Source organism: Anoplolepis gracilipes, chromosome 15 (assembly GCF_047496725.1).
Source record: "Anoplolepis gracilipes chromosome 15, ASM4749672v1, whole genome shotgun sequence".
In the NCBI taxonomy this organism is placed as follows: domain Eukaryota; kingdom Metazoa; phylum Arthropoda; class Insecta; order Hymenoptera; family Formicidae; genus Anoplolepis; species Anoplolepis gracilipes.
In genome coordinates, this window is record NC_132984.1 from 6,186,860 (window position 1) to 6,208,933 (window position 22,074).

A 22,074-nucleotide genomic window follows, 5' to 3' on the forward strand; every position below is an offset into this window, starting at 1 on the left:
TGTAGTTATTAAGTAATAATTTTATAGTAAATAAAAATAAAAAATTATGCGCAACACTCGAAAGTATATTTATTTAAAAAAAAATTTATTTTCTTTCTGATTAACATAAGTACAATACGATTAACATTTTTACAAATTCTTACAAATTCATTTTATTTAAATACACACATAATAATGTATAAATGTTAAATTTCAACGAACCGTTCTACTTGCTTCCAAATACATTTTCCATCAAAATACAATAAATTAATAATAAAAAAATGAACGATAATTGATTAATAAGTAATAAGTTAACACCTTGTAACGTAACTATTTTATTCTTTTTCTCTTGTAAAGTAAAATATCATAAAATACGAAAAGTCTAAATACGAGAATAAATTAATAAATTGATAATTAATAATTGAGGAAAATAAATTAATAAGTTAATAATTAAATTTCAGATTAGGAACATTCAGGTAAAACGTTTTATTCATAACTCCAATAAAGAGAATTTTAGAGCGATTTCTGTCGTAGATGAGCAAAATGAACGAATGTTTAAAAGTGCGATCAAATTTTCTCATTAATTTAAAAGATGCTTCATTTTTAGTGAAAAATACGGTGGCTGCACTGGCGGTTATATCATCTGGTGTCACCCTGATAGAGGCGCGATGAAAGGCACCGCCGAGATGCAGCTGCTCATTTTCAGCAACGAAATGATGCAGATTAACTTCGTCGGGATCCACTAATTTTTCGACGTTTAAAGATTTCAACAAATCAGCGATCGGTATTTCGTTCGCGAAATGAAAGTATACGTTGTTTACCAGGTACATTTTCGAATCTTCATCGCTGTCTAGCATTTTGCGTAGTTCAGCCATTCCATCCTTGGTCATCAAGTTTTTGATTAGTAAAGGAATGTTTTGATTTTGTACTAATCGACCAGTGTCTAACGGCGTAGCCGGAAAGAGCATGAACATTGACAGAATCTGATCGTAAGGTAACTCATTCATTATCATCCCTAACTTGAGTGATGCGACTGAAAAAAAAAGTATACGAGTATATATATATAGGTATTTTTTTAGATCTATATGATTTATAAATTATATATATTTATGAATTTATAAACCTATTTTAATTTTTGGTTTTAAAATTTATAATGTTGATGAAATATGAATTGAATTTATAAGAAGAAAAATTAATATTTAATTTGATAAATGGAATAACAGTCTTTTAAATATATTTATTTTTATTTCATTAATAATTTTATTCATAATTTTTATATTAATTTAAAAAATATCAAGTTTATATAAACTAAAATAATACTTATTACAAATAAATATTACAAAATATATGATTTATTTAATTGAAAAAATGTTATTACAAAAAGAGAGTAGGCAAATAAAATTACTAAGTATATTATTAAATATTGATAAAGTTAAAATGAATACTTACGACTTCTACGCTTTCGGTAGTAAGATATATCATTTGCGTTATCAATATTATTATCTTTTTTGTTTAAAAAGAGCATGGTTGATAGAATAATTTCCATAGTTTGGTTGATACTGTTTAATTCCACTAATTGATCTGCGGAACCCATTTTTAGTTTCAGGGAGGTATTAATCCGACGCAACAAATCGGAAGGAGAGTCATCGATGGCAAACTGATTGTAAAAATTGACGATTTCCAATTTATTTCTGAATAAATGTTGCACAGCTTCGCTTAAAATCTTGGAATTTGTGATCCAACAACTAGTCTCATCTTTATATAAAATAGTAGGATCCTTAGGTGTCTATAATCAAGAATGTTGAACATAAAGTGACTGTTTGCAAGAACTTGCTTTCTTTTTAAATAAGAATTTATTATTCTTTTATTATTATTCTTTTTATGTATTAATTTAAGTAATTATAGATTATCTTTCTCAAATTTTTATTCATGCAAACACTTTATATGTCATATTTTAATATCAATTTAAACATCTACTTCAAAATCAATTGTTTGATTTGTTTTGATTAGCAAAACTATCAGATTTTGTATACTTAAAAATCTTTAAAAAATTTCTCAATGGCCAAATAAAAATGTTAAGATTTAAGATTTTTAAATTACTTAAAAATGTTATCAATTTCAAATTACTTCTGTTTAATAATAATAAAAAATCATTTAAAACGGCAGTTTTCATTTAGTAACAATTGACTTTATATTATTTTATACAGAAGCCTGACTGATGAGTATATCGTGGAATTTTTTATCAACTTTTGAAGTGGAAATTATTAAGAAACAAAAGAAGTAATAATTGAAATTTATATATATGTATATATTTATATAGTAAATAAATATAAATTTGTAATTTAGAGATTTTCTCTTTAAAAGTTGATAGGAAATGTGACAGTAATAAATTTAAAGATATGTTTTATGTGTTAAGATATCCGTATAAAATAGCGTGAATTGATTTTTAAACGAAAACTTTGCCATTTAATGATTTATTATTAAATATTAACAGTGACAAGAAAATATTGTTAAATAATTTAAATTTTAACATTCCGTGTTATCTTTCGTTAAGAAATTTTTAAATAATAGATTCTTGAATACATAAAATCCGATTACTTTCCAAATCAAAATAATTATGAGTTCCTGTAAGAAACATATAGTTTAATAAACCCATGAGCATCTTGAAGACTCGAACTGGTTGATGTAACGACAAATCGTGCGTAAATTATATGCGATTTCAAAAATGCTTACCATGTACCAAGAAAATCTCTCTTGTGAGTAATGTTGTGCCAAATTAGCTTTGGAAACATTTGACAGATGAAGACTATTTCTTAAATTTCTTTCAGTGCATTTTTCTCTAGCAAGGAATGATTTAACAGATTCAGATCCAAGATAAATTATACAAAGGATATCATATATGCTAAGCGGACTGAAAAAGAAATTTTTATTCTTCTTGATGGATTGAATTTTTCCCAAAGATTCGATCGCGAATTTAAAGCGTGCGTCCGTCAATATTGTCTCTGAAAAACAAATAAAAAGAGAAATGAATTAAATAAACAAAGGCAAAGGGATAATAACTAATAACGCAAATAACAAGTGACAATTAATAAACGTATGTGTGATCAAAAATATATTTAAAATTACATTTAAAGTATAGCTAATGTTGGATTTATTCGATAATTATTTTACATAATAAAAATGTTTTCTTTCATTGCAACGAAAATTTAATTTTAAACTTGAAATACAAATCCGTAATACACAATGAGAGTTGAAAGAGATAAAGGAAGAACAAAATTCACCAATGTTGTTACTTGTGTTTACTAACAACTACATAAAAACTGATATGTAACGATTTTGACAGAAAAACATTGAAATTTTACTTATTCTTTCAATATAAAATAAACGGAAAGTTCGATACCGAGAAGTTAAACATTTGACAATTACCAATATTAAAAATATATCCCGCAATATTTCTATCTAAGACATTCAAATATATACCTTTTCTATTATTTTGAGAAAAAAAAATTGTTCTAGAATTTAATGTTATTTGAAATACAAGAAATGTTTTATTAAAATATAATCAATGTTAGTAAAATTCGAGATAAAGTACACGATTTAAGAATATTTGAATCTAACAGATCGTGACAGTCATTAAATTACAAACATGTGCAAATTTGTCTAAAGCAAAAACTATATGTTAAAAAATATGTTAGTACACAAAGGAAATATTAACTGTATATTTATATTATTCATATGACGTCAAAATTGGCTTGATTTTATAAGAGTTTTTTCCAGTTGCATTACCTAGGTCTTGTATCACTATCTCAATGTCCCTGTAGTTACTATTTCCACTATTTAGACAACTTTCCATTTTATTATTTATACAATTTATTAATTATACAATTATATAAAACTATAGCAAACACACGAAGCGCGCACAAATTCCTCTGTCTATATCTCAATCGCGATTTCATATTATATATGAGCACTGCCTTTCTTTTTATTATGTGGCGCCACATGTGTATATATTTTATATCGCTTAGCATTACTACTAGATGTAATTTTTGCGCGGGAAATTGAACCAAGTGTGAAATAATTTTATCATACAATTAAATTTTTCAAATCTGAAATCTGTCATCCAGCTTGAGTCTTTATCCTAAACAAAATATTTTTTATCATAATTAATTACACCCACATATACATACACGTACACATAGATACACGATAAAATGCAAAAACATGTCATTTGATATTAACGTCAAACTCCAAAATTATTTATAATTATATTTAATATGCGTTATCTCAAACATTGTAATACATTTACAAAAATAAATAAAAATGTATAAAGTGTTCCAGAATTGATAGTAGAAAAAGAGCCGTATTATGTAGAAAATAAGATAAAGTTGTTCTATGAACATATGTCCAGAAGCACATCTCCACCTCTGAACTACAGTGCTTCAAATATTATTCTTGACAAAACTCAATTTTTAGCACTAAAAATAAAGGTCCGTATATGAAAAAAATTCAAATTTATATACTAATTTCGTAAAATTCAAAAGTCAAATTTAAATAATATACAGAAAATTTAAAAGCTTTTTCGGACACTTTGAAGGAATGCATTTCCGAACACATGTTCATAAAACAATTTTATCCCATTTTAACCTGTAGAATGTTTTTTTTTTGGTACTGTTAATCTTTAACACATAAAAAGTCCATGAAGAAAAACTATTGATGAATATTATATTATATATATTATAAAAAAATTAATCAACTCTATTAATAATTTTAATATATTATTTTAAAGAAAGGGAGAGAGAAAGAATTAATAATTTTAAAATTAGCAAAATTTATAACAAAATTAAAATAAAGATAAAATTAAGTACACATGCATATATTTATAAAAGATACTTTTAGTTATTTTTCTAGTACGTTACCTATTATATTGCATAATTAATGTTTTTACAGATTTTGTAATTATTTAAATATATGTATAGCACAAAATAATATATATATATTGAATTTTTTAAGAGTAAACTGTCATCTTACTTCTAAATGTTTCTTCCATAGAATCCGAGAAAATAAATCAATGATATATGTTTTATACTTCTGTTTAGATAATTGAAAACAAGACATTATAAAATAATAAAATTTAAATGCAAGAATAAATTAACGAGAATACTGTACGAGATTATTTTCTAAAAGACTTTAAAAGATGCGAATTTTCCTTATTTCCTCGAGCTTTTAAAAAGTCAGAAATTTAATAGCAAGCAAATAGTTTGACCAAAAAGACCGATTTCTTTAATCGGTCCCCAAATATTTAATAGAAATTGCTCAAAAGTAAGGTATACCAAGTACAAAATATATTGCATCTTAACTCAAATCGACAAAAATCATTGACTCGATCGAAAAAAAGGAAGAACAATTATTTTCGATAATTACATTAATTTCCAATAAATAGCTAGAAAAATATATATAACATAAACATAAGTAAAAAAATACTAAATAACTAGATTTTTTATTCGTTTCACATCCAACTCGTGTGCCTCTAAACTTTTAAAGGAAACCTTAAACATACGTTTTCCTGCCGTCTAAGTATTTTTCGGTAATATATAAAGATTTAGGTAAAATGGATGGTTTATTGAAAACGCCCATAAAAATGATATCATGGCGCGATTTATCGAAGATCAGCCAGATGAACGTCTGCAAGGAATTGATTTGATCCCCGATCGATTGATGCCGATCTAAAGGGTGTACACTCAGTCCGGTGTAGACCGCGGTGACCGCACTCGCGACGGTTTCCCTCGGCGTTACCTTGACGTAAGTGCGATGTACGACATGGCCGAGGTGCATATTCTTGTTTTCCTCCGCGATAAAACCACCCATGTTGATGCTCGTGTCCTGTATCAATTCTTTGCCGCCTAAAGCTTCTAGCACCTTGTGGATTGGCAACTGTTTCTCCAACTCGAACATCGGTTTTATCATGTAGTTGTGATACTTTTGTTTCATTCCTAAACCATATAACAAATCCGACATCCTGCGGATCCCGTCTTTCTTAGACATTCGTTCGATTAGAAAGGATATTACCCACCGCCGGATATCCGAATCCGACTGACTCCTGTTTTTTATTCGGGCTGGCTCTGAACAGGTATTCCCGTAATAAAGAGGTAACACCACGAACAGCGACGTCCTACTATTCTCGTAAGAAAACTCGCTCACCTGAACGCATAGAGTGGGATCTGCGTCTGAAGAAAAAACGTTGAAAATATAGAGAACAACAAAAAGTGTGACATAGTTAAAGTTTCCATCGAGGATTAAAATCAGGTCAGAGTCGAGTCAGAGGGCGCGTTTGGGGAGACACTATTAGCGCTAACAGCGTCGTTCTATCTTTGTTCAACTTTTAATGAGTAACAAAGATAGAATGACGCTGTTAGCGCTAATAGTGTCTCCCCGAACGCGCCCAGAGTCAGGTTTGCTTGCCTGTTTCCACCGGATCAGAGTCATACTAGCGTTACGGATGGGTTGCGACAAGATTGAATGTTAGGTTAGGTACAATTGTACAAAATTAATATTCTATAACAGTATTCTGACATATTAAGGTTACGATGACTCTCATCACGAAATATCATGGATCCGAAAGCGATTATATTAATGTCGCAGTACCAAAGTAACATACAGAAATTATTTTACAAGATCGGCGATGAAAATTGGAAACAAGAGTTATGGCGTACAATATTTATAATTATAAATACATTTATTCTATTGGCAATATCTAACCTAACCTCGACTCTTGTCATTTCCATCGAATTTCATTTTGACCCAACCTTAAAATTTTATTGAGTGGAAAGTTTAAGTTTTACTTTGGTTTTTTCATTGTAAGAGCGCCTACCCCAACTCAACTCTGACCCGACTCTGACCCGATTATTTTAACCCTCGATGGAAACTTATTATTAGTCATATTTAGCTTACAAGTTTTACGCTTCAGTAGATCAGGAGGAAACTTCTTTGGGGAAACTTTGGGCTCATCGGGTTCGCTGGCTGACTCGCTGGAAGATTCGTAGATGTATCGAAAGCGGTCGAAGAAGCTCTTCTCCTCGGGTTCTGGAGAAGGTTCAGGTTCTGTTAAGTATTCGAAATGACTACGATCGAAACGGACTACTGTCGTCAGAACAAGTTCGACCTCACGGTTAATTACGTCGATTAGTTTGATACGACTGTTAGTACCTTCTGCATCTTCTATTGTTTTATTGATGCGATGCATTAACTGAAGGGTATTATTGTGAAAATCACATGTTTCCAATCTGTCTTTAAATATTCGTTGCAGCGTTGTAAGGATTAAACAGCGATTATTCGTAATCCAACAATTACTGTCATCACGAGTAGAGGAACTTGGTTTATTCTAAAATCAAGAAAATAAAAAAAAATGTGTTTGTAAAATCTTTATACCTTCTTAGATAAATGACTCGTATCAGTTTTAAATTGTCTTATTTAAATATTTATTTATCATACAAGCAGAATTTTATATTTACACTCTAAAATTGCCAAGTTACAATATTTCGTTGAAATTAATCCCACATATGTATCTTTTAAGCAAGATTTCAATTTACTTTATTAAGGATGTTTAGCACCTACAATCGGAGCAAAAAGTAGTCGAAATTGACGAATATATACTTTTCTCATATATCTTAATATATGATTATTATATATAAAGATTGCATAAAATCTTATTATTTATTCATAGCTAGAGTGTAGAAATGTATTTTCCAACTTCTGTTGCTTTTTTTTGGAGAATTTTCGTGTTTCTTAAATTATAATGAGAAACTTTTATCATTGACGATACCTCGATTTCAACATTACAGCATAAAATTTGAATTATAAAAATAAAAGAATTTACTCATACAGAGTAATTTAAAATGTCAGAATAAAAATTATAATAGTGAATAAAGACAAAAAAATATAGAAGATTTTAAACTATTTCCTTGATAAATTTAATAATTTGTCATTTCTCCGAGAAGAAAGAAATGTGGCAACATGGTAATTTTTCATAAGTTGGTCAAATTGCAAATTGACATATGAGGCCTAGTCGCTTCTCGCTTACACGTTTGTATATAGAGGCTTCTTCAAATGAAATAATAGGTTATTTAAAATGTCAAAAGAAGGCTCAGCTGAATGATATGTTGCCACGTTTTCACAATAAATAATATGTCATCTCGGATAATAGGACGAAATTGAGAAAATTATATTCAATATCTTTTGAACTAGTCAATACTTGACCAAAGTTATGTGATCAAATATTTCCTCTATATTTAAACTATACTTTTGCAAATTTTGAATAAATTCCTATTATTATTTCTATCTATTTTAGCTCTTAAATCAACACGATCACAGGTTTTTTATAAGATAGAAAATCTGAAATCGTATCAATTTAAGGGCTAAAAAGGACAGAAATAATTATATTTATACTTATTTATATAAATAATTATATTTATAATTATATTAATACTTTTACTTATAATTAGATCCACAAAATAATTATATTTATAATAATTTCGACGGGTAAATTCATTGCAAATTAAAATCCTTATAACTTTTGATTGCTTCAGTAAATCAACTCTAGGGTTTTTTATAAGTCTCTGAACATGTATCAGAACAATCTGTGCAATTTTTATTAAATTCCTATATTTTTAAAAATAGGTACTAAACATCCTCAAACAATCTACTATTAAAAGATTACATAATGACAAATTTCAATTTCATTTTGGTTTTGAATCATTATTTCGCTTAAAAATATATTTTTACTTTTCTCACTCTATAACTGTTTAATATTTATATTTATAATTAAAAAACAATATTTTTATACATCATAATAACTAATAATTAATGATATGATTAAAATTATTATGCACTAATAATTAATAATTAATGAATCATTTGGAGAGGGGCAAAATTTTCGTTTGGTAAAATTACATATTTATACAATTTTATACAGTATCGTATATATAGCATATTATTACAGTATTCTGACATACAAATTTTGAATCTGTTTTTATCATTCAATGCAAAAATACATCAAAATGACTTACCTGTGATTGACAATCTTTTCTTATTGAATAGTATTCTATCAAGTCCTGTTTGGAGAAATCTATATTTGATAAATAGAGAATTTCTTTTAGAAGCTCCTCGATGGCACCTTTAGACCCAAAGTAAATCAACAAAAGTATGTCATATATGGAATATGGACTAAAGACAAAATTTTCGGAAGGATTCATCTTTCTTATTTTATGCAAACATACAAACGTGAAGTGGAAACGCGCCGTTTGCAATGCTTTCTCTAGAAATATATATATAAAAAACGAATTAAAAAACGTAAACAAAATTCGCAAAAGAAAAATATTACAAGAGGAAAGTTATAATAATAAATTACAATTAAAATTAATAAATAATGACAATTAACGGTATAAGTATGTATTCAAAGAATATATTAAATGCAAAAAATATAATATATTAAAATTTACTGAATTATTTTGTATGTTGAGGTTATTTTTTTATTACACCTTTCACACAAATTTAATTTTAATCTCGAAATACAAACAAATCAAAAATATTGATATTAATATAATGAGAAAAGAAAAAAAGAAAAGGATTTCGTTTATGTTTATTAATATAGCTACATAAAAGCTTCATTTAATAATGTATAAAAATAATAAATAATATAAAACTCGATAAAGAAACGGTGTTTTATTTATATTTTCAGCAAATAAATTAAACGTAATATTATAATTAATAAATTTTAATAATGATATTTAATTCTTAAAATTAAAGAATTTAGCAAACAAATTATTATTTTCTGCAATGGTAGTTTATATATGTATAATACAGGCTTCGAAGAAAAATTCTAGAATATTTGAATTTAACTAATTGTAAGACTCGTTAAGTGATATAGCCCCTAAATTACATTTAAATATACATTTATTTGACAGCAATATATATAAAATAATTACACAAAGAAAAATATTTCAAAATTGCATGGCTTCATACAAGATTATTAGAGACTCACCAATTGAGAATATCTCTTTCAACTGTAGGAATGACTCTTTTTCCATTTTTGATGGCTGTTTCTCTGCCATTTCTGTTTATACAATAGCACTAGCAGAAACAAACGCGTGTGGCCCAGATGTGAGACGCAAAAGCCTTTTAGTTAATTTTTAATTGGTTTTATCGCAATATCAAGAGTTATAGTACCACTCGTGTATCCTCAGTTAACGTTACTGGCTGTTATTTTTCCGCATGGAAATTGTACCGGTATGAGATGACTTTGTTTTCTTACACACATTTTATATTGTTTTGTATCTTGTGATTTGTCTTATGTCCTTATCTGGAAGAGACCTTGTTTTGATTAATTTGAACTCACACGTACAAATACAATGTCATCTTTTTTAAATTTAAAAATGATTTATAATCATATGAAATGTACATTTTTATAATTTTTTCTCTTTAATCGAAATACGATGAAAAAAGTACAAAGAAAAGAGAAAAATGTAAAAAAACATCTGCGTTAAACTCTCAAATAAAACTTAACAATCTTTCTCAGTTCATTATAGTTTATCAATCTTTGGTACACGATAAGAGTTGTGCAAAAAATAAAATAATGTTTCACAGTAAATAAAAATATAAAAAAAATATGCCCCAAAAAAAAACACATAATTACATTTATTTCAAAACAAGACACTTTTAACCTATGTAACTGAAAGTTAATTATTTTAAAGAGCAATTTTAAATCATTGAAGGATTCATTGACACATCTGGATAACCATCACGTGTATTTACGTCGAGCTCAGGATATTTTTCAATCAATATTATATCGATATAAATTTTTCAGTAATCGATAATAATTTTTTCTAATTAAAAAAATTCACAATATTAGCGAAGTAAATTCTGATTTGAAGAAAAGAAATTATGTTACACTTAATAATATAATATGATCGCATATATAAATGCACATATTCAGATATAAAAATATCTGAAATATAATATATGTAATTTTATATAATCATATACATAACAACGTCCGAAATTTAGCGCAATATGACCGTATATCTTTATATCATATTTGGCTAGATCTGATTTTATGAAAACCGATTTAGCCAAATATGATTGAGATAAAATTATATCGCGCTAAACTTTGATACTTAGATATTATTATACATATATATAGTCAGATCATATCACGTCAAATTTCAGATTTAATTATATATGGACAATCATATTACACATGGCTACATCGCGCCAAATTTCGGATTTAATTACATATGATCATATATAATCACATAAGTCTATTTTTTCTCGAATTGCATTAACGTAAATTTTTATTCAATTTTATGTAGATTTTTGTGTGATTTTACATTTTTCGTTTTCGTCTCTACTTATATAATACATATAACAGTAGAATATCGTACAATATATATATAAAATCTAAATGCAAGAATAAATTAATGAGACTCATGCAACAAACTCCTCTCGCAGGAAAATATTGAAAGACAAGTAGACCTTTGCCTTCAAAGATCACAAAATTAGAAAACAAGCGATATTTCGAAGCAATCAACATGATTTTCTGGTCGTTAACAAAACTCACTTAATGTCACACACAACGAAACAAGAATTCTCTGTCCAAAGTTGAGTCGCGATCTTAATTCTATGATAAGAAAAAAAGACTCGACGTAAGGAGTCTTTGTCTGACTTGTCTTGATCTTGGTCGATCTTTTGAGGATGGAAACCTCTGCTCTGTTTAAATCGGGGTCTGCGAGTTTGCCGGTAAACGGTAGATCCCGGTGAAGAGGATAGTGCGATCGTGTTTGTCATAAATCAGGTAGACGAATGGATGATTGGCGTTGAAAATGGCTGGCTCGGTGGGCCGGCTGGAGCGGAAGGTGAAGATCGCGGTGGCCGCAGCCGCGGTGGTGCCTTCTTCAGTGACTTCAACGCGAGCACGATGAATGGCGTCGCCGAGATGCAAGCTGGACTCACCGTCGGCGACGAAGCCCCGCAAATCGGCCGCCCCGGGTGTCAACAGCTCCCCGGCACCCAAGGAGTGCAGCAGTTGACCGAGTTGCAGCTCCCGTTCAATCTCAAAGCGCGGCAGGTTCACCTCGACTTCGCGCGGCGGCATCCCATCGTCCAGAAGCTGACGAAGCTCCTCGGAACCCCTCTCGGTTGCCAATCGCTCCACCAGCTGACGGATGCCATCCCGCGGCTCTTGCGAATCCTGCGGCTGAAGAGTCCGTGCGGTGGAGAACGGTGGCAGTAGTACGAACATCGATATCTCGTCGCCCTTATAGGGCAGCTCCAAGATGTACGCGCCCAGCTCCTCCGAGACGACTAGAAGGAGAAAGATTAATCTTTAAATTAGAAAACGATACAGAAATATATTGGAATATATTAAGGGTCCAATCTATATACATAAAAGTAGCTTAGATGCCAATATATACATATATATAGGCAAACGAGAGATAACGTTTTCTTACCATGATTAAAGTTTCCCTTCTGACGCATAAAGGTGACGATAGAATTTTGCGTGCCAGAAGCATAGAAGATATCACGTTTAGAATTCTTAGGATCAAAACGTTGGGCCCACAGGCCTTTAAAGTAGACCGCGTTCGCCAGAACCAAATCTGTGTCTTCAGTGATGCTGTTGGGTGGCAAGAGGTCACGGATGTGGCCCTTAGTCATGTTGCTGACCCAATTATTAATGCGATTCCGTACGTCGATAGGATTTGTACGGAAATCAGTCACTTGTAATTGATCGTCGAAGAAATCGAACATGCATTCGCGCAGTTTCTTGGAATTTGTAATCCAAAATCTGTTGGCGACTCTGTACTCGTAATCCGCAGATCCGTTCTGCCATTAAAAAAAATAACGAAAATGAGAAGCTCGTCAAATTGAAAAATCTCAGAGAGATAGATCTTTCGGAGGAACTCGATTGTGAATCATGTCACCCAAGTTTATTAACACAATAGGGAGTTTGCATGATTTTGAAAAACAATTGCATTTTATAATTTATATATAGTTTTTAATGTAATTATTTTTTTCGTAATTTTTTAATACAAATTAAGCGAGAAAATCAATAATAAAAATTACATTATTTAAAATTGTCGAATACGATCTGGAAACGACCGAGTCCTCCCGAACGTGATGTGACGTCACAGTGCAATATCTGCATTCGAGGAGACGCTAATAGCGCTAAATAGCGTGAAATAACGTCTCCTCAAACCTAACCAATATATACAGTGACAACACACTATTTTTATTTATTAAAATATCCAGTTATTGTGAAAATGGGCAAAACCTGTTTTGTACGTCTACATAAAAGTACAACAATTAAAACACCCAATAAATTGTTTTTCTTTGTACCTCAAGATCAAGAATAACCGAATATTGCAATACAGATTACAGAAAACAAACGTTTGAAACTATTGCACTGTGACGTCACGCACTCCAACCAATCAAAATGTTTTCTCACAATTTAAATTTTATTAAATTTTAATTTAATTTTTTAATACCTTTCTATTGATTAAAATTTAAAATTTTCTTGTAAATAAATTTATAATAATATATATTTAAATTACATATATAAAAGATGTATTTTTTTTAAATGCAAACTCCCTATTAGAAGATATCTTTAGTATCCCAAGATAATAAATGAAATCGAGTCTATTCATACAAATAGGAATTTTTATCTTTAAAAAATAATGAAAACCTAAATGAAGATAATGAAAACCTGCTCTAATTTCTTATTGGACCTTTAATGAACAACATTGACATGATGACTAGAATTGTAGGACATTAAATGAAGATTAAAACGTTTCATGGGCACACTAAAGTTCGCTATTATGATTATGTACCACTGATCTTATTTGATTATTCTGCGTCCAGACTTTAATTAGGCAATTAAAACAATTTGTTTTGTACTTCATAAATACCCTATCGATTAATATATGACTCATTTAGTTTGGGTCCAATTCTGAACAGTCCTTTCTAAAAGAGTTACTTTTTCAATAATTGTTAAGTTATTGCACACTTGAATTATTTATTTATTTATTTTATATTTGATATATCCATTATTAATTCAGTGCACGATATCTCGAGTTTACAATAGTCTAATTCTCGACGATTCTTATTACGTGAAAATTTCGCATCATTAAATATCGTCCGCGCGATCCAAAGTCGTTCAAGGACTTCCACCGTATGTTCAAAACCTTGAGGATCCGGAGGTGTTGATGTAACCATTAATCGCACGCGACTTATCACCTTGACATACCTCCGGCAATTACGCAATCTGACAGACGCCGGAATCGCTCACCTGGGAACGCAGCTGATTGAGCGATTTCTCGAAGGCGTAATAACGTTGCACGTCGACCTTAGACAGCTGTTGAGGAATGCGGAGGGCCTGTTTGAGGGCACCCTCGGTGGTGCCTCGGGCCCCGAAATACGCCAGGGTCAGGGCTTGGTGTATGCTGTGCGGGCTGAAGAAGAGGTTGTCCTTCGATTCGATCAGCGCGGTCTTCTTCAGACTGTCGAGCGCAAAGTCAAAACGAGCGTCCGTCAGCGACAATTTAGATCCTGGGTCCATCAACGCGGGAACGTCATTTCCGGTTAGACACTGCGCTGAAATCGTGCTGATTATCAGCGACAGCGACAGGATCGCCTGGAAATTGCAGAAGAAATTGTATTCCAAATGTTGAACATTAAAAATATTAAAGAAATAAAATATTGAAAAAAATAAAATATTTATAAATATAATGTTATATCCTCTGTAGATCGATAAGTCTCATCGACATAATACATAAAGTTTCGAGAAATGATTGCTGAATTAAATGTTATATTTCTTTAATATTTCAATATTTTATTTCTTAAATATTTCGACGGAAAAAATTAATGAGGAAAAGTCAAATAAAAATTAATATTTTATAGATATATTAAGTTTTCCGATTTTCCCGACTAATTTCTTATTCGACCGCCACTTATCATCGAATTTGTCCGTTGTCGGAAAAAGATCAACACATTCCACAGGAATATAAAACCGGCTGACATCATTCCTTTGCTCGAGCATTTGCTATCGAGAGGAAAAAACTTTCTCGCTCGGCAGAGAAAGCAGACGTGGAATCACACGTTTCATATAAAACACGAGACAACCTGAGAAGAAATGTGGGCCGCATATATATATATATATATATATATATATATAACTTTTTTTCGACATTTTAAAACAGTTTCTTCACATAATAGCCTGTAATTTATGCAGGTTTCTAGACTGCCGCCAATCATCATGTACCATCGAGAGATCGATCGCTAGACTGGCTGCACTCCTTTTGATCTGAATACAGCCTAGCCATTCAAAGAACAAGGACTCATTCAAGGACTTTACAAGGAAATCTCACAATTAGTATCTCAATTTTCTAGAAATAAATAACAGAATTATATATTTTTTTCTTCACAAGATTGTCCAGACAGCAAGCGATATTTATAATAAATATTCATAAATATTTTATTATTTACTTTGTTTAAATATTATATAAATATTTTATGCATATTTTATATACGTATTGAGAGAAAAAAAATCATAAAAAACTATATTTAATATATTATTAAAATATAAATTAAAAGTTTTATGTAATACTTATGACAATTAAAAAATAAAAAAGTATATATTTTATTTTAGAAATAGTTATAATATTTTTAATCAAATATTTTCTGGGATGTTTATGATAAATTTATGATTTGCTAATCTAAGATGACAAAAATATTTACTAAATATTTATAAAATATTCTAATAATTATATACATATATTGTGTGCTGTCTGGGTGCATATTGTGATTCGTCCGGCATATATGCGTTTCCAGGATCTCTATTATTCGAAAGTTTTTGTAATTATGCATTGATTCCCTTCGCAACTTCCTTCCTCAGGCCTGCACAATATGTACGACGAAATTACGGCCGGATCGGAAGGAAATCGAGGACTAGGAACGAGAGAAAGTAGCCAGCGCTGGGTATGACATCATAGGGCATCCGGCTTTCTTGACTGAAATTAACGAAGGCTGGCGCAACAAAGATAGCAGTAAAAGAGATAGATTCATTGCAATCGCATCCAGGTATCAGGAATTCTCTGTTCGACGTAAAGAGACAGCTAATGGACAACTGGATATGTAGGGTAATTACTAATGACATCACATAGACAGCGAGGTTATCATAAAAATTTTCTTCACTTCCTCAATAAAAATTAAAGGATATGATTAAAATCGAAATATAAAAGCCAGAATTTTTTTTCAGAAGTAAAATAATATAGTAAAATCAAAATTTAAAAGTTAGTTTGAGCTCAATCAGAAAAGATCGAAATTTAAATGACAGTTTGAAAATTCGGAATTTAAAGTTGTAATTATAATAAAAATTGATCTAAAGTTCAGTCATTTTAGCTCTTTACAAGTCATTTGATATATTTAAATAGCATTAATTTTCTTTTTATACTATTTGTTTTTTCCTTTTTATATGTCTTTTAGAATATTGCAAGTGATACCTACTATGATAACGATAAATCACAAGCACTTTGATCATTTTTTACTAAAAAAATTTTCTTCAGGAATTTTATAATCGTACGTGGAACTCTTGTGGACATATAAATAACATTACTATCAATTATCTTAATGATTCATAAACCGCACATGTGTGTACTAGATAGCAATCTTCTTGAAATTAAAAATAGAATTAAAATCAAATTAAAAATGAATTTGTGAATTGGAAGTAAAACGTAGAGTAAAAAATTAAAATTAAAACTTCATTTAAAAAAATTAGAATAAAAATAAGTGTATGTAAATTAAAATTTAAATAAAGATCTATCTAAAAATCAAAGTTGGAATTTTTTCATGAGAATTAAAATATCACGGGAATCGCTAGCGAATTCTTCGCTCGTCGTACATTGTTCTTGTTTACATGACAATCACGTATCGTCTACGATCCACGACAAAAACTCACTACCTAAGATAGTCTTTGCCCGTTTTATTCGTGGAAGCGAATGAATAAGTGACTCTTTTTCTTTTATTTTTTTATGAGCGATTAAACAGCTCGAGATAATCGCTCATGACGTAAGAAAATTTATGAATGGGGAATTCCATGAAAATTGTGAGAATGGCATGAAGAAATTCTCTCTATCTCAGACAACATACGATATTTCTAATCTGATAAATATTCATAAATATTTTTACACTATTTATTTTTTCGAAATATTAAATAAATATTTTATACATGTTTTACATTACATTAAGATAAGAAATCATTAACATAAAAACTGTATTCACAACATATTATTAAAATATTATTGTACATATAATATATAATATTTAATATTAAATTCAAATATATTTTTAAATTTTTAAAAATTTTGTAAATATTTTATAAATATTTATCAAAATTTTTATGATCTTAGATTGAACATCATAAAGATTTATCATAAACATCCCATTATTATAAATATTATATAATATTTATAATATATAAAAAAATAAATAAATATGTGCTGGGATGTTTATGATAAATCTTTATGATGTTCAATCTAAGATCATAAAAATTTTGATAAATATATTTATAAAATATTTACAAAAATTTTTAAAAATTTAAAAATATTATATTTAAATTTAATATTAAATTAAAAATTTAAAAATATTATAAATATAAAATATTCAAATAATTATTATATAAATATGCCGTATATATTTTTTTCTGTAAATATTGTGTGCTGTCTGGGACACATGTATCTCAAGATGTGAAGATATTTCGCAAAATAGCCACAAATGTGGTCTGATTAACTCGTTAGAAGCCGCAAGTATAATAGGTAGAATTACAGTTAATGAGTTGAAACTTCTATTATTAGCTTATTATTAGTAAACGTCCACGTGAGATTGACAATTACATTTAGCATTAAACACGTATGACAGCTATATTTACGGGTAGCTGTTGATACACGGAGAAAATTTTATATTAAAAATTACTATGATATGTAGTAAAATTACGTCAATTTTTAGTTTTACATAGCATTTTAACTTGGAATGTTCCTAATGGTCTACAGTTACTACATACCATAGTAATTTTTAATATAAAACTTTCTCCGTGTAGATTCTGTCTTCTGCTGATATCACCGCATTCATAACAAAACCATTTGTTGTTTCATAATAAATACATGACGTCGAGAACATGTATGTCATATTGTATACCTGTCACGTTCGTAAATATATATATATTATTTATTACGTAAATCATAAATCCTGATGATCGCTTCGAATAAAACGAAATAGAAATAAATGACGACAATTGTTTAAACACAAAGATATTTTTTTCATCAGATATCTCAAAATTGTAGCTATAAACTTTTATTTACAGAACCTTCAATCGTGACTTTACAGTCAAACTAAATGACGATTAACAGTTGATTTAAAATTTATATATTAAAAATTTATATTACTATTTATTATATTAAAAATTTACATTAAAAATGTATATTAAAAATTTTCTCTAATCATTTCTCAGAGAAGTATATTCAGAGATAAAAAAGATCAAATGTTTCAATTATAAAAATAAATATAATTTTTTAATTTAAATATGTAAAATAAAGTTTACTTTCAATCAATTCGCGAAGAGAAAAGAACATTCAGTCTCGGTCTTTCGATAAGACTTATCGCGGTTGAACTTCCATTGGAGCCAACAGTCAAAAGGTCGTTCGTCAAAAAAATGTAACAACATTGACGTTTTGAAGAGGCGATTATCAACAATAGCGAACAGTAGTCTAAAGACGAATTTCGAAAAATCGTCCCCTCGCCTCCTGTTCGCGAAATCGTGTGTCAGACCGAAGTGGAAAAAGCGCGAGTAGTACAGATGAGGCCAGTGGCACTCACCGACATGAGGAATGACATTTCGTTCGGCACTTTCTCGGAATTCCAGGGAATCGGGGAAGATCACAGATGCGATTGTTGGTCGCTCGATTATCACAACACGTCCGAACGACGATCGAGAGAAGGCAGGACTGACGGCTGCGAGCGACCACGAAGAAAAGAGAATGCCTGGCCCCACTCCTTTCCCACTTTGTCACGTTCAGAAAACGTCACGACGTACACAACAAGCAGTATTGCAGGATCGGATTCAATCTAGAAGAGCCAGAAAAAAGTCCCTTGAATCACTTTTATGCGAAAGCTAATTTTGCTCCTTTTTCAAGAAATGTGAAAAAAAAAAAAAACAATTTTGCTGGAGATCCATCGAGATTTCGATCGAATTGAATTTATGTGTAACATATTGCGTGAAATAAAAGATATAATAAAGAAAATTATCGTCCTTAATTAGTGAAAAAATTATTAATGATGAAATTATTCAGAAAACAAGAGTAAATTAATTTTAATGAAAAGTGTAATTTCGCTCGGAAAAAATTAATTGTGGATCCATCTAAAAATTTCTGATTAAACTCTCAATAATAATTCTTTTATTAGTAATCTCGAAAATATTATTACAATAATAATAATACAATAATATTTCCGAAATAAATTTTTATGCATAAATTATAATAAAATGATTTTTTTCTATTTAATTAAATTTTTAAACAGTGTCCATAAAAAATTCTTTTTCTGTTTTTTATAACAAAATATATACTTTTAAATTTTACATATAATAGATGTACATCGCAATTTGTACAATTCTTAAAATATAGATTTTATATTAATCATAAAAAATATTATAAAAATAATTATTATCATACAACAATTATATTACAATAAAAATAAGTCTTTTCAATTTTAATCAAATCTTTAAGTAAGGTTTATAGAAAAAAAGCCTTTTTTTTCTTTCGACAAAATATATATTTTTAAATTTTAAAATATATATAATAAATGTATATGTCATATACAATATTCTACAATTTTTAAAATATATTTATACTCGATTAAACCAATTAATTGAAAAAAAAATACCTGCCGAGAGTTAAAAGCCATTGACATATGAAAAACCTTCTTGATTTCATTCAAATATCTTCCTTTTCCGATTCGACCCTGAACGCGTTTATGTACATGCATAATAAATGCTTCTCGCGGGGGCCGATCCATTACTTCTTCGTCTCTTGGAAATGCCCAGTCGTAATCCGTCGGCTTTATTACTAGAAAATCCCTGTCGTGTCTGTCAATGATCTTAAGATATACGCCGGTCATTATTATGTATTGTTCGCGTGATTTTTTTTCTTTTTTATTCTTACGCTAAAGACAATTTTTTATCTCGAAAAATTTATTCTCTTGTAGAGATCCAGCTCTTTGTTTCATAAATTGCAATCTGTTTAAAACAAAATATTAAAGAATAAATTAAATCTATTTAATGAGAAATAATATTGGTTGAAAATTTCTTCAGATATTTCAGTCTCTTATCTGAGAGAAGTCTGTGTATAATAAATTCGCGCGAAATCAATCTGGCATATAAACCTCATCTCAATTCAAAGTGTACTTCTAGTTTCTCCATCCAATTTACAGAAATAAGTCAAGATTGATAGGTCAAGTAGCTTAACGAGCAATTAAGTGTTACGCTTGAGGCTCTTGATCCTTTTTGGCCGCAGCCACATTAGATTATGATGTCAGAAGAATCATAAAGTGTTTTTCTTGCTTTCTACGCAGAAATTAAAAAATTATTGTGGTAGTGATTATTTACATAAATTGATAATAAATATGCAAATTTTCTGTATGATGTTATTAATTAATTATAATGTGACAATTATACATATAATTTTGCCTTTATTGTAATTAATAAACAATATTTCCAATACACTATAAAATTATTTTTTTAGACTAAAAAGGTTCTCAACACTATATTACTTATATAAAATAATTAATAAAAATGGCAAAACATCATGTTAGTATTATATAATAAAGTAAAATTAGATTTGATTAAATTAATTTTTTTCCGTAATAATTTCAAGGGAAAGAGAGAGTACGATGTATAATAAATAAATTTTAAAATAATTATAGAATCTAATAAAAATACATTATTATAAATTAAATAACTGTTTAATAATAGACCATAGTAAATATTTTAAAATAAATTAAATAATTTATAAAAGCTATTAAATTATATGTGATAGAACATACATTATTTTAATAAAAGAAATTAATTCATATTAATTCAGAATCTAAAAAGAGAAAAATTATCAAATAGTTATCGCCAAAACATTTTCTTTTGATTAAATATTAGACTTTGTTAAATTATGAAGAACGAAAGTTTCTTTAATATAAACCGAATAATTTTCTTACCTGAAGATAAATTGTGAGATGAAAATCACAAACTCGCATGCACCAATTTATCAGAAAACTTTATAAACTGATGAAGTATCATAGAATATCAAGGTCTTGCAAATAATGTAATCAAATACGTCAATGATTATAACGACGTACGTCGACTATATGTATATATATATATATATATATATATATATATATATATATATATATATATATATATGTCATATATGACAGTGACCAACGAATTATTTGAAGAGAATCGCATTCTTTATACAATTTAATGTAATCTAATAATTTTAGTTTGAATAAAATAATGTTCCATCGATTATATTAATTTTTCGACAATTATTTTCTCTTTAAAACAAGATTTCTTCTCTTTAATCTGTATAATAACGTAAATTAAAATATAATATTATTTATAAAAACTTAATAAAAATGAGAAGGGAGAGCATTATGTTAATATTATATAATAAAGTAAAATTAGATTTGATTAAATTAATTTTGTTCGCAATAATTTAGAGAGAAAGAGAGAGTACGATGTATAATAAATTAATTTTAAATAATTATAGAAATAATCTAATAAAAAAACGTTATTATAAATTAAATAATTGTTTAATATTAAACAATGACAAAAATTTTTAAATAAATATTGTCGCATTTAAACGAGTATATACTCGTCAACGCGCTCATTACACATACCAATATTATTCTTTCAGAGCAAATGTGGGAAAATCCCATCGAATCATCCATGATGGACCGCAGCTTTCGCGTCGTAGAAAAATAAGCTAAAAAGACTATTTGTGCAAATTG

At 28.8% G+C, this 22,074-nt stretch overlaps 2 protein-coding genes and 1 pseudogene across 3 annotated transcripts; all 3 read right to left on the reverse strand.

Annotated features, from left to right (window-relative positions):
* LOC140674183 (uncharacterized) overlaps positions 1 to 22,074 on the reverse strand; it is a 257,866-nt pseudogene that overhangs the window by 13,144 nt on the left and 222,648 nt on the right.
* On the reverse strand, positions 180 to 11,221 carry LOC140673777 (serine protease inhibitor 88Ea-like). 2 transcript variants are annotated; one of them, XM_072906933.1, is made up of 8 exons: positions 10,016 to 11,221; positions 9,042 to 9,289; positions 7,183 to 7,357; positions 6,928 to 7,059; positions 3,766 to 6,203; positions 2,713 to 2,981; positions 1,429 to 1,765; positions 180 to 1,012 (listed from the first exon to the last, which is right to left on the reverse strand). In XM_072906933.1, the coding sequence occupies exons 1-5, from the start codon at positions 10,083 to 10,085 to the stop codon at positions 5,527 to 5,529; spliced, it is 1,302 nt and encodes a 433-aa protein (XP_072763034.1). In that variant the 5' UTR covers positions 10,086 to 11,221; the 3' UTR covers positions 180 to 1,012; positions 1,429 to 1,765; positions 2,713 to 2,981; positions 3,766 to 5,526. The 2 variants fall into 2 exon arrangements, with proteins under 2 accessions (XP_072763034.1, XP_072763033.1); XM_072906932.1 differs by lacking the exons at positions 180 to 1,012; positions 1,429 to 1,765; positions 2,713 to 2,981 and having other exon boundaries at positions 4,218 to 6,203; positions 6,928 to 7,357.
* LOC140673778 (serine protease inhibitor 88Ea-like) lies at positions 11,439 to 19,054 on the reverse strand. The gene is made up of 4 exons (XM_072906934.1): positions 18,895 to 19,054; positions 14,315 to 14,659; positions 12,480 to 12,852; positions 11,439 to 12,333 (listed from the first exon to the last, which is right to left on the reverse strand). The coding sequence occupies exons 1-4, from the start codon at positions 18,910 to 18,912 to the stop codon at positions 11,744 to 11,746; spliced, it is 1,326 nt and encodes a 441-aa protein (XP_072763035.1). The 5' UTR covers positions 18,913 to 19,054; the 3' UTR covers positions 11,439 to 11,743.